The 22,764-nt window shown below is 36.5% G+C and overlaps 1 protein-coding gene across 1 annotated transcript; it reads right to left on the reverse strand.

Annotated features, from left to right (window-relative positions):
* Window positions 1-10,730: 10,730 nt before the first annotated feature.
* On the reverse strand, window positions 10,731-13,190 carry LOC135118779 (uncharacterized). The gene is made up of 2 exons (XM_064041649.1): window positions 11,963-13,190; window positions 10,731-11,146 (listed from the first exon to the last, which is right to left on the reverse strand). Exons 1-2 carry the CDS (start codon window positions 13,167-13,169, stop codon window positions 10,731-10,733), a joined length of 1,623 nt encoding a protein of 540 aa, XP_063897719.1. The 5' UTR covers window positions 13,170-13,190.
* Window positions 13,191-22,764: the final 9,574 nt, after the last annotated feature.

The raw sequence follows: 22,764 nt of genomic DNA on the forward strand, positions 1-22,764 counted from the left end.
GGAGCATCCTTTCCATCGGAGAGAAGGTCATCAATTGTACAGAGCATCGGACCTATGACAGCGTGGCTTTGCATGATCCGCAGTGAAGGGATATATATAGGCGCAAATATGCAATGGCTGTTAAGAGGGCAATGTCCCATGACTCCTGTATTGACGATATAATAGAACTGACCAAAACACAAAGCAGGCATCGGAGATCTCGTCATTGACAACTTTGGTAGCAGAAATTTTATTAATCACGACATCAAGACAAGCCCACAAGGATGTTTTTCCCACTTACCATATTTTCTCACGTTTGGAATATGCATTCAGATAAGAAGAAATTTCGTGGATTCTTCAGCACAACGAGGGCCGGAGGATGGTATACTTATAAAAAAGCTTCAAACAGGAAACAATCATTCTTCGTAAGTGGGAGCATTGAAGAAGAAATGGTAGGTATCTCAAATCGTATTTCAAGGTATCTTTGGCACATTCAAAGAAGATCTCTCCATATTGAGTAAAATCACTTCTTTCGCTAATTGGTATACTAGGGAGCAAATGGGTGGTTGCTTTCGCCAATCTGGCAAAGATGAAAGCTGCTCAAAAGTCACATTACCTTTAGTACATAAATATGCCAAAATGCCCTGTGCCAATCAAAGTGGTCTCCTCTCAGGAGTATAATCAGGTTGTTACTGCGCCATGTTTTAGTGGTCATCCCATGCACCTATTTCTTCGAACACATAGAGAAGAAAAGAATTATAAGTAACACTGGAAAACCCTGGCACAAATAATTAACATCCTTACAAGCACTCTTGAAGAACTACATGACAAATTAAAGAGGGAAAAAGTAACATAGTTAACTACAATACTATGTACTGTATTTCAACTAGTCCATTAAAAACAGCTTTCAAATGGAAAGATTTTTCTATTTCAAATGATGAGATCATGAAATTGTGGTTTATCGATACTGATGCCTGTTTGTTTAACGTTCACCAGTAGTATGAACAGATCCTTGTCTTTTATAAGTATTTATTCTAATCACGATAAAAATTAAATCATTTTAAAAAATGGCATCGACATTAGCTGCACCAAATCTGAAGAGAAAGGCAACAGACATGTTGGCGGACCCTGACACAGGAAAGCCAATTGAATTGGAGTACAAAGATTTTGAACTTGAAGATGAAAATAAATTGGTATGGTACCATGGGACCATATTTAGATATGTTTTCGGCTTATGCATTGAGACTAAATGAACTAAGACTTGGTCATAACAATATGCCTATTACTAAGATAGATGGCGTTCATCGAAGTTCTCCTGTAGCAAACTATGGTCTTTCAGGGGCTCACCACGTTCTATTAGATGGAGCATCCTTTCCATCGGAGAGAAGGTCATCAATTGTACAGAGCATCGGACCTATGACAGCGTGGCTTTGCATGATCCGCAGTGAAGGGATATATATAGGCGCAAATATGCAATGGCTGTTAAGAGGGCAATGTCCCATGACTCCTGTATTGACGATATAATAGAACTGACCAAAACACAAAGCAGGCATCGGAGATCTCGTCATTGACAACTTTGGTAGCAGAAATTTTATTAATCACGACATCAAGACAAGCCCACAAGGATGTTTTTCCCACTTACCATATTTTCTCACGTTTGGAATATGCATTCAGATAAGAAGAAATTTCGTGGATTCTTCAGCACAACGAGGGCCGGAGGATGGTATACTTATAAAAAAGCTTCAAACAGGAAACAATCATTCTTCGTAAGTGGGAGCATTGAAGAAGAAATGGTAGGTATCTCAAATCGTATTTCAAGGTATCTTTGGCACATTCAAAGAAGATCTCTCCATATTGAGTAAAATCACTTCTTTCGCTAATTGGTATACTAGGGAGCAAATGGGTGGTTGCTTTCGCCAATCTGGCAAAGATGAAAGCTGCTCAAAAGTCACATTACCTTTAGTACATAAATATGCCAAAATGCCCTGTGCCAATCAAAGTGGTCTCCTCTCAGGGGAGTATAATCAGGTTGTTACTGCGCCATGTTTTAGTGGTCATCCCATGCACCTATTTCTTCGAACACATAGAGAAGAAAAGAATTATAAGTAACACTGGAAAAACCCTGGCACAAATAATTAACATCCTTACAAGCACTCTTGAAGAACTACATGACAAATTAAAGAGGGAAAAAGTAACATAGTTAACTACAATACTATGTACTGTATTTCAACTAGTCCATTAAAAACAGCTTTCAAATGGAAAGATTTTTCTATTTCAAATGATGAGATCATGAAATTGTGGTTTATCGATACTGATGCCTGTTTGTTTAACGTTCACCAGTAGTATGAACAGATCCTTGTCTTTTATAAGTATTTATTCTAATCACGATAAAAATTAAATCATTTTAAAAAATGGCATCGACATTAGCTGCACCAAATCTGAAGAGAAAGGCAACAGACATGTTGGCGGACCCTGACACAGGAAAGCCAATTGAATTGGAGTACAAAGATTTTGAACTTGAAGATGAAAATAAATTGGTATGGTACCATGGGACCATATTTAGATATGTTTTCGGCTTATGCATTGAGACTAAATGAACTAAGACTTGGTCATAACAATATGCCTATTACTAAGATAGATGGCGTTCATCGAAGTTCTCCTGTAGCAAACTATGGTCTTTCAGGGGCTCACCACGTTCTATTAGATGGAGCATCCTTTCCATCGGAGAGAAGGTCATCAATTGTACAGAGCATCGGACCTATGACAGCGTGGCTTTGCATGATCCGCAGTGAAGGGATATATATAGGCGCAAATATGCAATGGCTGTTAAGAGGGCAATGTCCCATGACTCCTGTATTGACGATATAATAGAACTGACCAAAAACACAAAGCAGGCATCGGAGATCTCGTCATTGACAACTTTGGTAGCAGAAATTTTATTAATCACGACATCAAGACAAGCCCACAAGGATGTTTTTCCCACTTACCATATTTTCTCACGTTTGGAATATGCATTCAGATAAGAAGAAATTTCGTGGATTCTTCAGCACAACGAGGGCCGGAGGATGGTATACTTATAAAAAAGCTTCAAACAGGAAACAATCATTCTTCGTAAGCGGGAGCATTGAAGAAGAAATGGTATCTCAAATCGTATTTCAAGGTATCTTTGGCACATTCAAAGAAGATCTTCAGATTTTCAAAGATAAACTAAAACAAGTAGCGTGGGAAAATACCTTATCACCTGTAAATAACATAAACACAAACTACAACCAGTTCGAAAACACATTAACAGCAACTATGAACACAACCATACCACTCAAACGTGTCAAAATATCTAATATCAAAAATAATAATTATATAACCAAAGGAATAAACAAATCTTGTAAACATAAAAGACTCCTAAAAACATTCGTAAATCAATCAAAAGATAAAATACTAAAGAACCACTACAAAACATACTCTAAACTCCTAAAAAAATGTGTAAAATTATCTAAAAAACAAAACTACTCACAAGAAATGGAAAAATCTAAAACCAAAACCAAAACTATGTGGCAAATAATAAAACGTATAACAAAAAAACCGAAAAATATTTACAATGAAAACCTAACACTAAAAGTAAATAACAACACAATTAATTGTCCATATACGATCGCAAACGAGTTCAACCAATACTTTGCTTCCGTGGGCTCTCCAAACATACAGAATAACAATGCGCGTGCCACCAACGACCATGCAGTAATTGCGCCCGCCACTAACTCCATGTTTCTGGAACCAGTTACAGAACAAGAAATATTCAAATTAATTCTAAACCTTCCAAACAAACACAGTTGTGGAATCGACGAGATACCCCCCACACTCATAAAAGCCTGCGCCACAGAACTTACCCCTCCACTAACATTCCTTGTAAACCAATCCCTAGAAGAAAAAACTTTTCCGTCCCGACTCAAAATTGCGATAATTAAACCCATACCAAAAAAAGGTGGAAACTCTAATGACCCGAGCCAATATAGACCCATAGCACTTCTCCCCGCATTTTCGAAAATATTCGAAAAAGTAGTTACCGAACATATGTGTAAATTCCTAGAAAAATATAACATTCTTGACAATAACCAATTTGGATTCCGGACAAATCGATCAACCACCTTAGCAGTCTATAAATATACACAAGAAATACTGATACTGACATATATAAAGGACAAAAACTATGCAATAGGCCTCCTCCTTGACATGACAAAAGCATACGACAAAGTATCCCACTCGATCCTATTAACTAAATTAAATGGAGTTGGCATCAGGGGAGATGCACTTGACTGGCTTAAGTCGTATCTTGCTGATAGGAAGCAGTATGTGCAGGTGGAACACCTCGATCACGACACATGTGAGCTACAAAACGTGCGCTCGGACATCCTGACCACGAACTGGTCTATTCCACAGGGAAGTGTGATAGGGTGTATACTATTCCTAGTATATATTAACGACCTGCCCAAAATATGTGACCACCTTTGTGTATTATTTGCTGATGACATCTCCATCCTCTTTAAAACCCCAACAAACAATCAAGAATACAACCATAAAATAACCGAAACATTTAACCTAATAAAATCTTGGCTCTTACATCACAACCTTGAAGTAAACAATAAAAAAACTAAAATAATACAATTCAAACCATACCAAAAACAAAAAAATCAACCTCAAAACCATAACTAGCAATATCCAAATTGAAGAAGTCGAAGAATTTAAATTACTAGGAATCACACTGGACTCACATCTAAACTGGAAAAAAACATGTCGAGCAGATAAAAACAAAACTATCACAATTTTCATATGGACTTGGTGTTCTCAAAACGAACACAAAAGCAGAGTGTGCTCTCACTGCCTACTACGCGTATGCCTACGCATGGCTACGCTATGGTGTGATCATGTGGGGGCACAGCGTAGATGCCAAAGATATATTTATAGCCCAGAAGAAACTTATACGAATAATATTCCACATAAAGCCAACAGACACCTGTAAACCCCACATTATAAATAATAAAATATTAACATTACCATCAATATACATATTAGAAATTGCCATTTTTGTTAAGAAAAATCTAAAAATGTTCAACTTTGAAAAGAACGAGCGCCGCAAAACTAAACTGATTTTACCAACACCTAGGATACAAATGTTTAAAAATAGCCCAGAATACCGAAGCATTCAAATCTACAATAAGTTACCTGAAAGCATCCGTTCCACCGAAACCCTAGGCATATTCAAAGCTAGACTTAAGTTATTACTGTTAAAAAAATGCTACTATAGTGTACAGGAATACTTAGAAGATAGAAGCTTAAAATAATAAATAACCACCTCTAGATATAATTTAATTTGTTGTTTTAAATGTATTTATAAATAAAAACAAAACAGTATTATGTCGTTCCTAAAAACATTGTGCAATAAATAGTAGATATAATAATTAAGATACTGATAAACTAAAACTACTGTCATATACCTAAGTTGTAGATGTAAGCTTAACTAATAATTATTTCTAGATATTGTTAACTTCTTATAAATTAATGTAATATACATATTTATAGTCTAAGTCATTATTATAATATAAATAAATAACTTTTAGTTTTAAGTTAATTTGCTGCGCCCTAACAGGGTAATGTGTACCTAGCATAAGATGCATCTGTATACATTTTGCAATAAATAAATAAATAAATCTCTCCATATTGAGTCAAATCACTTCTTTCGCTAATTGGTATACTAGGGAGCAAATGGGTGGTTGCTTTCGCCAATCTGGCAAAGATGAAAGCTGCTCAAAAGTCACATTACCTTTAGTACATAAATATGCCAAAATGCCCTGTGCCAATCAGAGTGGTCTCCTCTCAGGGGAGTATAATCAGGTTGTTACTGTGCCATGTTTTAGTGGTCATCCCATGCACCTATTTCTTCGAACACATAGAGAAGAAAAGAATTATAAGTAACACTGGAAAAACCCTGGCACAAATAATTAACATCCTTACAAGCACTCTTGAAGAACTACATGACAAATTAAAGAGGGAAAAAGCTACAATACTATGTACTGTATTTCAACTAGTCCATTAAAAACAGCTTTCAAATGCTACCAATAGCCTCTGAGAACATTTTATGTCTGAGGGAAGCGAATCAGGGAAGTGTTTCAGGGTTTTAAAAGAATCCTCCTAATAATTTTTGATTACCACTGCTAGAGGGAACAAAATATAGTAAAAGATATTCTTACCTCTGCTCCTATTTATTTATAAAACTAGCTTCTGCCAGCGGTTTCACCCGCATCCCGTGGGAACTACTTCCCGTACCGGGATAAAAAGTAGCCTATAGCCTTCCTCGATAAATGGGCTATCTAACACTGAAAGAAATTTTCAAATCGGACCAGTAGTTCCTGAGATTAGCGCTTTCAAACAAACATATAATAATAATAATATTTTATTTTCCATATAAAAGTACACATTACAAACAAAACACTATACACTAATACAGGTACACAAAATTTTTTTGTTGAACTCTGGTACTCAAGGTAAGATTTAACTTGAGTTTTGAGTACCAGGGCCCTCGCAATACAAATGATTCAGTAGTATTAGTTACAGTTCATGTGAGTTGGCGTGAAAAAGTCTAAAGATTTAACAAATTTTATATAAGTATTCTATATTATTAATAAGGTAAAGTGCATGCATTTTGGTGGCTTACGGATGCTAGCTTTGTGTGTGTGTGTGTGAGGGTGTGTGAGAGGGTGTGTGAGGGTGTGTCAGGGTGTGTGTGCGCGTGTGTGTGTTGCGGGAGAGGAGCGAGTGTAAAGTGTGGCGTGTAGGTGATGTGTCGTTTCTAGAGTGAATGTGTGGGTGTGAGTGAGATACGTAATAATGTATGACATAAATCCTATTATAGTATTGTTAATTTTACTAGGTCTTCAGTTTCAGCATAGGTTTTAGTTAAGAGCCATTGAGATACTTTCCTTTGCATTCAGATCTAGACAATGGATAAATTTTGCAGTGTTCGTTTAGGATGTTATATAAATGTCCGCTGATTACATTATGGTGCCGTGCAGCCAGGGAGCTCCTAAAAGCCGGAGTATGACATACCTTATGTGACCGACGTTTTTTGATAACGTTTGCGTTATATTCCAAAGAAATATGCTTTCTTGCAATTGTTGCAAGCACAAAGAGCTGTCTCACAGTAAGAATTTGACAGTTATCATAGAGTTGAGATGTCGGGTACCTAAAAGGTTTAAAAGTCATTACTTTGAGTACAGCTCTTTGTGCCCGCTCCAGGGCCAATAAGTGCGTCTTAGCAGCCCCTCCCCAAACGGATATACAATAGCTCAGAATAGACTGACACAGAGCGCAGTATACAGTTTTTAAGGTGTTAAAGTCAGTAGAATGGCGCAGTTTTTTAAAAATGTATATCACCTTACGGACACGAGAGGTAAGACTAGTTAGATGACATCTCCAACTGAGTAAGTCATCAATATGTACACCTAGATATTTAATTTGGGACGATCTAGCTAAGGTGGTACAGCTACAGGGTGTAGGTAAATTACTTGGCTCGCAAGAATGTGCTTTTAGGACGAATGAATCTGCGGTTGGTTGAGTGGATGTTGTCAGCGAAAAGGTTAGGTAGGTGGTTTTGTCAAGGTTCAGGGTTAAGAGGTTCTTGGACAGCCAGTGCATTACACGACTTAAAGTGTGCTCGGCTCTAGCAAACACCTCAACCCAATCATTTCCACGTATAAGCAAAGCCGTGTCATCAGCATAGCTACAGATGGCGCAATTAGGGATGTTAAGTTTACATAAGGAGTTAATGTAGAGAAGGAAGAGGGTGGGGCCCAGGACCGAGCCCTGCGGTACGCCGAAATTTAGAGAGGCACTTTCACTAATAAAACGGTCTATTTTTACTGACTGAGTCCTCCCAGAAAGATAGTCACTGAAAATCCGGAGAGCATATCCTCGGATTCCCATCATTTCCATCTTTATCAAGAGGAGTGGAACAGAGACAGTGTCAAATGCTTTTGTAAGATCAAGGAAGATGCCTAGGCATTTCTGTCTGTTATCGAGACAGTCAACTACTCGATCGACCAGATAAGCCACAGCATCCTCCGTTGATTTACCATGTCTGAAACCGAATTGGTTTGATGCTAGAATATTGTTTTTCTCTAAGAAATTTATAAGACGCGTATTTAATAATTTTTCCAAAACTTTGGACATGGCGGGCAATACAGATATTGGTCTATAATTATTTACACTGTCTCTGTTCCCACTCTTGAAGATAGGGTGGACAATAGCCCTTTTAAATGGTTTAGGGAAAGTACCACTCGACATTGAGATGTTACAAATATGTGTTATTACCGGGACTAGGGTGCTTGAACACTCCTGTAGTAATTTTGTTGGAATGGTGTCCCAGCCAATAGCTGTATCTGCACGTAAGCCACGGACAATTGCTTCAACCTCACATTCGTCGGTCGGCATAAGTACGAAAGAGTTGACAATAGTGTTTTCGTCTGGTGTATAGCCGGAAGAAACACCGAATTTTTGTGCTAGTTTACTACCTATGCTAGAAAAATATTCGTTAACCTTATTAACAGATGCAATTTTATCAGTCTCTATGTTAAGAAGTTCGTTAGAAGAACTTTTTGAGCACTCAGAGTTTGTGATATTTTTAATCAGCTTCCATGTTTTTTTAGGATTGTTTTGAGCTTTCCGAAATTCAATTTTTTCGTATGCGTGTTTCAGCCTTTTAAGAAGTTTGTTGCAGAAATTCCGGTATCTGATATATGTCAGTTTCAAGATATGGTTGTCAGGTTCGTTCTGCAACTTTCGACACATTGAGTCACGATTGCGAATACATCGTAGAAGACCGTTGGTTATCCATGGCTTAATGATCCGAAGCTTTGAAGGAATTCGCTGTGTAATTGAATGACTAAGGATTATTGACCTAATCATTGAGACTAACACATCAGCCGCAACCTCCGCATCACACATATTCTTTACTGGGCTGAAATCAGTGTCCAGTACAGCTGCAAAAACCGATGAATAGTCCACTTTCACGATACTATTATTGTGTTTGGGTCTTTTTAATGTGTTTTCAATACTAATTAAAACAGGCGCATGATCGGTTATAAAAGTTTCAAATACCAATGTGACAGTTTTCAAATCTGATTTTAGTAAAATATGGTCTAGGCAACTCTTACCACGGGTGGGCAAATTGTGGGTAGGTAAAAGACCGTGCAATGACGTCAAATTAAGATATTCGTTTGCCTGTTGATTCAAATCTGTTGGAATAATATTAATATTAATATCACCAATGAGAACCATGTTTTTATAGTTTGATATGGATGAAAGGGTGCTATCCAAACCATTAAGAAAGTTATTAATGTTGCGGTTACACGGAGGGCGATACAAGGCAATTATCACGAGATTTGCGGTATCCACTTTGCAAATTAAACAGTTTGCGTCTAGAACAAGCGGTTCAATAATAATATGTGGTAGCGACAATCTGACATAGACAATAATACCATCATTTTGATTTATATTATTTGTTGTATAATAGCTTGCATAGCCCTCAAGTGATGGAATGGTTGGTGTTTTACTTAACCAGCACTCGGATAGAACTAATATTTCTGGTAATATGTTTGTGTTCTGTAAAAACACATTGAGTTCATCAAAGTTTCGGTTTACGCTGCGTATGTTGATATGAAGTATTTTTATTGAATTACTAGTTACATTATAAACAAACTCTTCAGCTTTATAATATTAGTATAGATAAGAAAATTCTGCGAATGGAGTTTTTATTGTTCGAATGACAAAAAGAAAGGTTTAAAATTAGGTTTAGCACCTCTTGTGTAATCAGGAGCCTCATGATATATTTGTCACTTTGCAGCAAATTATTTATCAGGTTTAATTGTTGGCAAAAAGGTTAATCATCGAAATTGTTAAAAAGGTACGAGAAGCTTGAATCTGTTAATTTATTTATTTATTTATTTATTTAAAATACTTCTTGCACAAATAGTACAATGGCGGACTTAACGCCTTAGGCGTTCTCTACCAGTCTACCTTTGGGTGGCGGAGAGAAAGCGTTGGTAGGTGCAAACAAATCCGAAAAACTAGTGTGAAACATATACCTACATATATTACAATACACAAATAAATTAATAATAATATATATGTATATATATAACTATATAAATATGTACACTACAAACAATACTAATAACATATTAAGAAAGTTAATTTGAAACTGACTATTTATGTTTCTGCCAATTTCCCAAGATAGTGGTGACGAACTTTGAGTTTGAAGGTGTGACGGGTATTTACCATCCTGATCTCCAGAGGTAACTCATTCCAGAGAAGAATAGATTTTACAAAGAAGGAAGAGTGTATGATATCAGAACGATGTGTAGGACATTGTAGAAGGCGATTGTTGAAAGAGCGTAAATTTTTGTCATGATGTGAGCCAAGATATTTGAAAAGAGAAGTTAAATAAGAAGGTGAAGTAGGAGTGTGAAGAATAGAGAAAAGAGTAGTCAATGCCCTCACCTCACGACGCTGCCTAATAGGTAGCCATCTGAGCTGCGTTCGATACACTGACAAATGATCGTACTTGCGAAGATTAAAAACGAATCGAATGCAATTATTGAGAAGCCGGTCAAGTTTGTTGAGCAGATCTGCATTCAGGTCATAGTAGCACACATCACCATAGTCGATCATGGGGAAGATTAAGGTTCGCATAAGCATCGCTTTCACACTGGGCGGGAGCAAATTTTCAGGCGGTAGAGGAACCGTAGTATGTTAGTGACTTTTTGGCTGACAGCTGCGACTTGTGGTTGCCAATTCAGTGTGGTGTCCATTTGTAAGCCAAGGTTCTTGACGTTGCCACTATAAGGTACTGTCATACCATTGAATATTACTGGCGGCAAGCTGGAAGTATCCACCCTGATAATATTCCTCGAGCCACCAATAATGATGGCTTGGCATTTCCCAGGGTTGACTGCCACTCCAAACCTGTCCGCCCAATTTTTCACAACCGCCAAGTCTGCGTTAACCTTATCGAGCGTGTCAACCAAATCATCAACTGTCGTATGTCGATATAACTGCAAGTCATCGGCATAGAGGTGATACGAACACTGAAGCTCAGGAGTAAGTAAATTTATGAATACTGCAAACAAAAGGGGTGAGAGTATGCCGCCTTGAGGAACGCCAGCATCCAAATTACACCAGGTTGACGAGACTTCATCTACCCGAACCGACTGCTGGCGCTCCCGAAGATAAGAAGAAAACCAGTCCAATGCATCGGAAGAGACCATGATATATGACAGGATAGATAAAAGGATATCGTGACTGACGGTATTAAACGCATTTGAGAAATCGACTAAAACCAACACTGTCAGCTTAGCGTCTTCCATGGCGTGTCGAATATCGCCAGTCACTTTGAGAAGGGCAGAGGAAGTGCTGTGGCCTGGCCTAAATCCAGATTGAAATGGGCTCATAAGTTGGTTTTCGTAGACAAAACGAGCGAATTGTTTATGGGCACAAGCCTCTAGCACTTTGGATAAGAATGGCAGGATCGAGATTGGACGGAAATGATTGGGGAGAGTTGGATTAGAAATTTTAGGAAGAGGACAGACGTACGCTTTCCTCCAAAGTGAAGGAAAAACCCCAGAGAATAGGGAAAAGTTGATAATGTGGGTGATAGCAGGAAGAATTGGGACTAGAATAGAAATAATCATTTGGCGACTGATATTGTCACAGCCCACCGCTTTCGATTTAATGGATAGGATAATTTTTTTGACCTCTTCCTCATCAACCGGTGAAAAATTAAAAGTTTTGATGTCAGGACGCGATAGACCAGCAATATAGTTAAGAGTTGCTTGCTTGATTACATTATCCAAATTGGAAGAAGTGCAGAAATGACTATTTAAAGTGTCTAAACTAATCGAGTTAGGTAGGTCTAAATGTCGCGATTTGCCAATACCGAGGGTTCCGAGGAACTTCCAGATATTAGCAGAAGAAGAAGTAGAGATATTGTTTAGTATATGGCGGCGTTTGGCGTTACGTATCATAAGATTACACCGATTCCTTGCAGTTTTAAATTGAGCCCAATTTTCGTCCGTACGGTCCCTCTTAAACTTCCTGAACGCACGATCCCTCCTACGCATTGCTATCTTAATAAGCTCGGTCATCCACGGTGCTGGTGGACGTTTTACTCTAACTCTCTTAACGGGTGCATGGAGATCATACAAAACGTTCACCCGGTTGTTAAAAATTTCAAGCTTATCATTAACTGAGTCAGCTTCTATCAATGGAGTCCAGTCAATTTCAGCAGCATCATTGAGAAGCTGATCTACGTTCATACGTGCAAAGCAACGCCTATGCAGAACCTTAGGCTTGGACTTAGGAGGTTTAAGGATGTAGGAGAGGAAAATTAGGTCGTGATGAGAAAAACCAGGAGCAATAAATTGACCATGAGAGGAAACAAGGGAAAGGTCGGAAGTAAGGATTAAATCCAGCCAGGAATCATCACCTACTGTAGATCGGTGAGTTGCCTGCAAGGGCAAAATGTGTAAACTAGATGATTCCACAAGATGAAGGAGTTTACGGGATCGAGGAGAATTAGGAGCAAGGAGATTTGTATTGAAATCGCCCATGATGATATAATGTGCATACTCTGAACCTATCGATTCTAAAACCGATTCAAAATCAGTGAAGTAGTCGACAGAAGGGGGGCAATAAACAACACCAACGACGGCTTTAGCTCCTTTAACAGAAACCTCCAGAAAGAGGTATTCCGCACAAGCCTGATGACTAGGAGAGGCAGCCAGGGCTTTGTAAGAAAAGTCAGATCGAAGGTATATTGCCACGCCACCCCCTCTTCTACCAAGCCGATCATTCCGAATGAGAACATAACCAGGAAGGGGGTATGAGGTGGACAAGAGATTTGGTTTGAGCCAACTCTCGGAAATCAGAATGGCATGCACATTCATATTAGAAAAAGTCTCAAAGAGCTCACTGTAGTGACTAGCAACACTTTGAGCATTTATATGACACACGTTAAACAGCTTGTCCGATTGATTAAACTGTGTTCTCAGAGTATCCCCAAGCGTATCGGTTAAAGAACAAAAACTATCATCACCATCCAAGGATTCATTGGCAGAATGAAAACTGTCATTATCTGAATACATAAGTAATAAATAAAATATATATATAAAATTAAATTAATTAATTAATCCATTCATTTTGAATGTCTCGAAAGTGGCTCATCAGGCTCTGCTTACTAAAAGCCTTGGAAACATTGAACCTGGCTACACAAGCAGACCTTCATTATCACCAACATTGTGGGAAAACCCATTAAAAAAAAACTAAATTACTAAATTAGTCAAAAATGAAAAAAATATATTGGCGGTATGCAAATACGAAAAAAGTGCAACGCCACTCCTCTGTTATCGGCTGATAACGGTCATTTAACAAGAGATCCAGAAATGCTCTCCAAGTGAGGTATCTAATGAAGTACTTTTTAGAGTACAAAACTGTCTAGAAAAGGCTGAAAATGGAATGACGCCCATACCATCTGTTTCGAGGAAATTGAAAATTGTACGCTGGCTGCCAGCGCCTGTGTCCCGCTTTCGCGCGTGGACCACGGGAGTGTCACTAGCGACCTGGCCAGCCCGGCCCAGTCAGTAAATGGATATCGAACATATTCCGAAGTCATCCCACATAGAAGATGTGATTCTGATAAATAGTAATATATTTTTTTAATTAATTTTATATTCATTAGACCTAAGAAAAAATGGATGGATTGCCTGAAAGATGACATGAATAGGAAGGGAGTGAGTGTCAGTATGACGAGTGACAGGGAAAAATGGAAGCGGAAGACTTATTGCGCCGACACCAAATAAAATTGCGAACAGGGCAGGAGGAAGAAGAAGAAGAAGACTAATTGAATGAAATTGTTGTTTTCCATTGTATAAGTTTGTTATATTGTAAACTGCTTTAGTTTATATTGTATGAAAAAAAAAATACAAGTCTCAAGGGCACACACTGAAGGCTGCGGGTGTCGATCTGAGGATGAGCTGCTTCTCATACGGAGAGCTGTTGAGAACACAACCACAAACGTGGTAGGATAGAGAAATTTTATATTATATTTCTTTATTTCTGTCACCAAGCCCTTCAGGTATCAGGTGGGCTTCAGGTAAGGAGAAAAATGTGGATACAGAATAAAAAATAAATAAAATATGGATATTTTTCTTTTATTGCAAATACAAGAACTGTAAAAACACAATAGCAAAAGAAGTGAGAAGACTCCATAGTTGTATCGGCAGCTTCCCGTCTATGTAGAACAAACCGCACGCGCTCATCTTTCTAAACGATGCCTCCTGTTCAAGTTGGATGTTCTTACAAAGCCGTATAAGGTGATCTAAAATAAATGTAGAAAATCTTTACACAAGTAAAAAATCGGCACGTTTCCGGAGGACAGTGATGCGGAGGAATACTTCGACGCCTGATCGATGCTCTTTTATATTATGTTTTATGTTTATATACATTTTGTATATAGTATTTTATTTTTAGTTTTGTATAAAGATAAGTAGCTCAAGTAAAAATATGTCTTGGACTTCCTATGCCGTTTGTAATAAAGTTTTAATCTAAAACGACCTGTGCCTACTTACATGTATAATAGCATTGGCATTAATAGCAGAATATGATATGGTTAACAAACACATTTGAAATAATATTATTTTATATGCACTGCTGTTGTTGTTGTTAACGTGAAAATATCAATCACTGCAAACTTAAAAAGTACTTCGACAGTTTACTTTTCTAATTTTGTCGTCATCAAGCAGGTGATATTAGGTTCAAATATTACCTGAAATATTTCTAGACTTAATGATCATCACACAGGTAGACTGCGCATTTCTGATCGTAGCATAGAACCGCTCACATTGTACGCTTAAGGCTATGATGACTGCGACATTCTTTAAGTTCCAAATTAAAGATATTGCTGGTGCGGTCACAATCTGAAATCAGGGCAGGATAAATCTAAACATGTTTGCAATTTTGTAAAGAAAACCTAATGACTCTTATTTTCTTTAATGTCGCTCTTGAGATCCTACGTCTGATCTTTAGGATATTCTCCTTTAGTACACTTTTTATTTTATGAACTTTTAATGTTATATTAATATTACTAACATGCACCGAGAAATACATTCGTCTTTATTTTTGGAAAACGGAATATCAAGTGAGGAATTAATATTATGTATTTCTCTAGAATCGTTAATTTTCAGAAATAGACTTACGTCTGCGCCTGCCGTTGCGTGCAAAACGAAAACCCGACCAATGTTCCACAAACAAAGATAAGCAGTGAATGTAATGTAAAACAAAATCTGGAAACATAAAGAATCATAAGTATTATTATTGTATTACTAAGCGGAATTAATTTCAAGACAAATAAAAAAAATCTTTAAAAAATATTCCACGTTTTAACTCAGTTCAAAACTTACCAAGTGCTGAAATGTTTTCTCAATGATCATGTAAATCTCCTGTATATCACAATATACAATGAACAGTTTGTCAACATTTTCAACGTTTTCGGAATCTTCAAGGCTTAAAGCTCGACATTCATTGATCCATTGCTGAAGGAGTTTGTCTGTAAGCTTTATTAGTATGAAAGCATACGCAACGCTAATCTCATAGGAAATACTTGCGTAAGCAGTTACAATGGTGACAATGTTGATGTTACCGTAATAACAACAGTAAAAAATGACCCAGCTAATGCTATAAATGTTTGAGATAATAACACAACACCAACTGCAGATGATGATACCCCTGACTTGGCTGCGGTTTATTCCCAGGGAACTGAAAGCGCATTGTATCTTCAAGGCTAGTAAGATATTGTATCGGCTGAGCACAATATTTGAAACAGTGCTCACAGAATCCCCGGTCAGGTATAACATGTATCCAATAAAACCTGATATGGATACGCACAAAGTACTGTAAAAGTGCAAAGTAGTATTGCGTTCATTCCATACGGTAATATTCCAATCGATTATCTGATTTGTATGAAAGCAGCGGTTCAAAATAATACAGACAACTCTGAAGAAGTTATAAATTCGTGAGTTGCTAGTAATGTATTGTCTACGAATAGAATATTTTGCGCACAAAAATATGTTTTCCATGAAATTCAATGGCCTTAGTATTGCTTGTAAATCTTCTTCAATCCTGTTGTATTCTATAATATCGCCTGGTGAAAATGATGAAGTATTTTCAAATATGACAGACACGTGATGAGGTAGCCAATATTGTTTGAAGCAAGACCACATGACTACACAGAATAGTGTTGTACTGATAAATGTCACAATCGATATGCGAGTCACTAAAGAAAAATGTTAGGCTTTAATATAATTAATACGCTTAGTGTTGTCTACGATCACAACTATCATTAAAACTAAATATGTATATGTTATGGACCATGTCATTAATTTGGGCATTATGAATAATGCCCGAGCATTATGAATAATGTCTAGCTTTATCGGGCCAAGTGATTAATAACTATCTTAACTTCATTATTTATCACATTGCACGGGCATTATTATATTGCTACATGACAGTTGGGCAAATTGATAATAAAGCTATATTTTACGCGGTGATATTTTCATTTGACTTTTAATAAGAGAAGATGTTAATTATGCCAAATAATGAGTCTAACCTCCCCACTCAGAGACATTTAATGGTTACTTAAGCCGTTCCTTAGTGAAGGATTTGTATAACATTCCGTCACTAAGGAGTGACTTAAGTAACCATTAATGTCTCTGAGTGGGGAGGTGATTGCTTAAAATTTCGTTTATTTTGTTTTATAATAATAAGTCAATACTATCGAGAACCTTGTGAAAGCTGAGAAAGAGAAACAAATAAAGTATCTCGACTTAGCGCACGAGGTTGTCGCCATGTGGAGTGTCGACACGGCTGTTGTTGTGCCGATTGTCGTTACGGCCAATGGTTTAATAGCCAAGAGCCTCGACGAACACCTCAGGAGGCTCTCGTTGGGCGGCTGGATCAAGGGACTGATTCAGAAGGCAGTACTCCTTGATACGGCACGTATTGTGAGGAGGTTTCTGTCTCTGGGACCCTAACCACCGGTACCTTGGACCCTGTGCCCGATATCGGTGGCAACCTATTTTTTATATTTTTAAATGTTTTTTATTTTTATATTTAATATTTAAAAATGTAAATTATATGTTTGAAAATAAATAAATGACAAAATAAGTCAATACTATAAAACAAAGATATGTTGAAAAATTTTTGATTCAAATTTTGGTGTTCAAGTCTCGAACATTTTGTACCCAAAAATGAGAACTCGTAGAAAATAATGCCCTGAAGATTTTTTACAAAAATCGTCTATAATTAACCCCCAGGCTGCTATTGGACTTCGAAAATACAAAAAAATCGCACAATCTTTGAAAATTACATTACGGCCCCAAAACTTTAGGAGGCAGGCGTTGCTTTCAAGCAACTCCCGCTGCAGGTTAGCAGCGTGAGGGAGTGTCAGACTCTAACTGACTAAAACCCATCTTGTTCCTTCTTAAGCCTTAATATAACAGGGCCGCGGTAACTCTTTCGAACAATTCCGCAGCCCAAACTCTTTCATTTTTGGGTACAAAATGAATGATGTCCAAGTATATTTTATGTTTATTTTTAATAACTTTTAAATGCAAAAATTTGTGGATTTTTAAGCAATAACAATAAAAAAATGAAATTAAATTATGTTTGTATTACTTTGCCCAAAAGGTCACGGGCAATATGTATAGTGCCCGGTCAATTTGATTATTTGAACATTATTATCAAATTGCACTCTCATATTGGGCATTTTTCATAATGACCGGGCATTATGTATACTGCCCAATTTATCACTTGGTCCATAACATATACCGTCTTACCACAAAAACTTTTAAACGTCAGTTTATGCCTTGTCTAAAAAAATGTCAAATTATGACGTTGACATATGGTTCATTTTGCAGCCAAAATTTTATTAGACAAGCGTAAAACAGGGTTTGAAGTTTTTGTAGTAAGGCCCATATACTTTATTACGTGCCTTTCTCAATAGGGTATTTTAGTCTAGATGAGAAAAAAATTAAAAGTGTATTACAATGATTGTTTAGAGGAAAAGCAATCGGGAAATGTTAGTTTCACTTCGTAAGGTACATAAATATATTTTTTATTGCAGTTTAAAGTTTTTAGGTTTTTTTATCTGTCTTTGAACACTACGAAATGTCGCCGCCATGCTAATGACGTCATTACGGTAGTAAACAACTTTTAACCAAGTGTTTCTCATATTTATATCCACTGGTACTTGAATCCATAATTTGTCTGGTGTTTTTACACTAGTGTTCTCACATTCAGAAACCACACACCAACGATACGGAGCATAATTACTCATTATTAAAATTTTCAATACATATCAAAATATGTATTACTGGCAGCTGTAGTTTGTTTAGTAACGTAATGACGTCATGACCAAAAAACAATCATGGCGTCCGTTGTGTGCCGCGTTTTCGCGAAATACGCGCGAAATTTGAAATTATGATAAAACAATTAATTTATATTCGTACATAACGTGAGAAAAAAAAATATTTTTAATTTTTTAGAGATATATTAAGACTAAAGAATTTATTTAAGATATATTTCAAAAATGCATGTAATACCCTATTAGAGGACGGATCTTTCGGTTAACCAATGAACTAGGGAACTAAACTAAAATTGTTAGAATATTTATTTATTTTTCTTATGTAAGGAACAGAGAAGGGTGGTCTTTATATGTCCATATTAATTACCATATAACCATTATTTGATAGCTTGAATTAATTGATAAAGATCGAAGTTTCAAGTTTTAATATAAATAAAACAGCTACCCAATCAAACAATATTATTATCCATTTGTTACAAATACACAAACTGTAAAAAGACAATAGTATAATAAGTGATAACACTCCATAGTTCTATCGGCAGGTTCCCGTCTATGTAGAACAAACCGCATGCGCTCATCTTTCTAAAGATTCTAAACGATGCCTCCTGCTCACGTTGGATGTTCTTGCAAATCCGTATTGAGTGAACTAAAATTGGATATCAGCAGTATATAAGATCGTTGGATCAATTTAGCAGAAACAATACATAAATCTATATTCATCTCTCATTACTCAGTACTCTCATTTTTCATCAATTCAACCTAGCAAACAGAATCACTAAAAGTAATCGGGATAGTTCTTAATCTTCATCGTGATAATTATTGCTTATCGTATTTTATTAATATATGAAGTTCTGAAGACAAGGATTCTCAATGCAAAAGTTAGCACAACTTCATTGCAGCAATATACAATTGAAAATATCCGAAAATTCAGCACAAATGTTCAGAAAAAAAAAAACATGAGAAAGGTTAGACTGAAGTTTTATTACCCGACTGCCAAAGAAGGAGGGTAATGTTTTTCGAGTGTATGTAAGTATGTATGTATGTCTGTTCCTTTGTGACCTCCTGTAGCCTAAACGGCTTGATGGATTTTGATGTATGAGGTATCGTTAGATTTGTCTTGATTACGGGAGTGTCATAGGATACATTTTATCCTAAAAGTCCCACGGGATATTTTTCTAAATTTCCTTTAAAAAATATGTATGCGGTATCATTAGATTCATTTCAATCACGGGAGTAATTAATATAGGATACGTTTTTTCTCAAAATTCCCACGGGAACATGTTAATTCTGCGTCAACGCAAAGCAACTCATGCGTTAGCAAGCAAAAAGATAGGGCGTGGCCTGGCATGCGGCGCGCGGCGCGGTGCGGAGGGGGATATGCTCGAGTATACAGCCCGAATGCGGGCACACGCATAAGGTAAAGTAAGGTAAAGTAAGGTACATAGCACAAAATACATAGGTACAGAAGTCAATCTACATACAAAGCGCGTTCGAGTCACGCAGACATAGGTGTCTATGTGTGCGTGTTCACAGACGCGCTGTCTCAAAACAACTCAAAACAGTGCGAGCGCGGCTGCCGTTTTCTTGAGATACGCGCGTCACACACAAGGTAGATAAATGTGCACGCGTCTGTAATTTGACTGTAATATTTTTAATTTTAATAACAAAAGAAAAAGTAATAATGGAGCAACAAAAAGTCGTATTATAATTGTTTAGCCTGCCGTATTACCTTTAGTACCTATGTACCTACTTATTTTCTCATATTTCGATGGTTCGATTAATAAACGCAGTAGGTAGGTACAGTTAGGTGGGTAGGTAAGCGCCCCGGGGAGGCCTCTGGCCCAATGCCGTAATAAGTTTTGCTAGTGTCGACCCAGGCAAACCTGCCTACCTACCCTCAAAGATTATTACTAGTAGGAGTTGATAATTTTTGTGATCATGGCGAGAGTATGTTGTAAGGTAGACGAAATAAAACTCGCACATCAAGGTTTCTGTAGGTAGAAGCAAGCTTAGATCGGGGACTGTACCAGCCCATTACATACAAAAATATTTTTTTCACAAGTAAAGAGTAGGGTAAGTATATATGTATGAATAACAAAATTATAAATTGCGGTTTCTGAAAAAGTTCGGTATCTCGTTCAAACGAATTTCCGTTGAAAGTGTTTATTAACCTCTTGTATGCCACATTAATTTTTCGATTATTATTGGTTTATATTTCATTTTTCCTGTTTTATTCTCAACAATACATCAAATAATTAGATACGAGTACCACTACCACGTTAGTTTTATGCGCATAAAAAAGTTGACAACCCTAGCGCGACCGCCGAGTTTAGGCATGAAAAGTGAAGTACATACATGAGATTGACTTCTGTACCTATGTATTTTGTGTACATAGTCTTCTACATCTACAACATTTTCGTTAAATAAAAACAGCTAAAAAGTTATAAATAAAAGAATTATTATTAAAAAAACAAAATACCCGACTGCACACTAAAAAAAGAGTAAAACAAGCCCCACAATAATATTGATCAATCAAATGCTAAAAACTAATTATGTAATACCGTTTAAACAATATCTATATTAAAATACACTACAATATGTGTTCGTAATCGATAGTTAAATAAACAGAAACTTATTTTGAATACAAATTTACTGAATATAATTTATAAATATTGATGGAAAGCATCGCAGGCGGGGACCACCTTGACCGCCACCAACGAAAATTCTGCTAAATGGTGCACAACCGAAATGACTATAAATAAGCCTCTGTTGGTCCCCGCCTGCGATGCTTTCCATCAATATTTATAAATTATATTCAGTAAATTTGTATTCAAAATAAGTTTCTGTTTATTTAACTATCGATTACGAACACATATTGTAGTGTATTTTAATATAGGTATTGTTTAAACGGTATTACATAATTAGTTTTTAGCATTTGATTGATCAATATTATTGTGGGGCTTGTTTTACTCTTTTTTTAGTGTGCAGTCGGGTATTTTGTTTTTTTAATAATAATTCTTTTATCAAAAGACCTTTTACCTGAAACATTTGTGGCCTTCGTGTGCATAACACAGACAGTCTGCACATTCCTGATTGTCACATAGAATCTCTCACATTCCGCGCAGAAACATACAATAACAACAATGTTCTTCAAATTCCAAATTACAGATAGAGTTCGAAAAATCGGGCCCTGAAATATCAGCAGATAACAATGATTGTCTCTTACACACAAAAATAATTGATGTTTGTTTGTGTCGCTTAAACTTTAGAATGGCTCGGCTGGAACGATTTGTTTTTTTTCGGTTTGAGGTCCAGGTAAGGTTTAAAGGATATGGCATGATAAGATGTTTGCCGGCTCAGAGAAATGTGAGAAACCAAACAATTTACTTCAGAAAATGCATTTTACTGTATTTTTAAACTGACGATCATACTCGTTTTTGGATGGCGATGAATTTAAGCTACTCACATTAGTATCTTCAGTTGCGTGATTAATTAAAATTTGAGCTTCATCAAACATACAGAGGTAAAATGTGAATGCAATATAAAATAGAACCTAAAAATACATAAAACACCATGAAGTCATTATAATTAAAAAATAAAGATAAATCTTAACATTTACATTAATCTTATCAAACCATACCATGTGTTGAAACGTTTTCTCAATAATCATGTAAATCTCTAGTATATCCCAGTAAATACCGAACACTTGAAACAAATTTTCTGAATTGTCTACATTTCTCGTAGCTTCAAATTTTTTGATCCATTCGCGAAGCATATTCTCTGTTAACTTCAATAGTATGAATGCATACAAGACGTTGATTTCAAACGAAATACTGGCGTAAGCCGTGAACATTGTGATAAAATGGACTTCAGCAAAAGTAAAAACGTAATAAACGACAAAGCTTAAGCTCATAATGTTTGAGACGATGACTAAAACCCAACTGGATACGATAAAACCTCTAATTTCATTGCGGTTAAGTCTTAGAAAACTGAAAACGTGTTGTATTTTCAAAACCAATAAGATATTCGAGCGCCTGAAGACGATGTTTGAAATGATTGATATAACATCCCCGATGAAGTATATGAAAAATCCAACAGTACTTGCTAGGCATAAGTATAACATACTATAATAGTTAGGAGAAGTACTGTTTTCATTAAACATGTTGGTATTCCAAACGATTATCTGATATACTTGAAAACATCGGTGCACAAGTACAAAGATAATTCTTAAAAAGGTATAAAAACGAGTAGTAGAAGTAATGTTTTTATCACGAATGCAATATTTTGCAGATAAGAAAAGACTTTGCATCAAATTCAATGGT

This window comes from Helicoverpa armigera, chromosome 25 (genome assembly GCF_030705265.1).
Source record: "Helicoverpa armigera isolate CAAS_96S chromosome 25, ASM3070526v1, whole genome shotgun sequence".
Taxonomy (NCBI): domain Eukaryota; kingdom Metazoa; phylum Arthropoda; class Insecta; order Lepidoptera; family Noctuidae; genus Helicoverpa; species Helicoverpa armigera.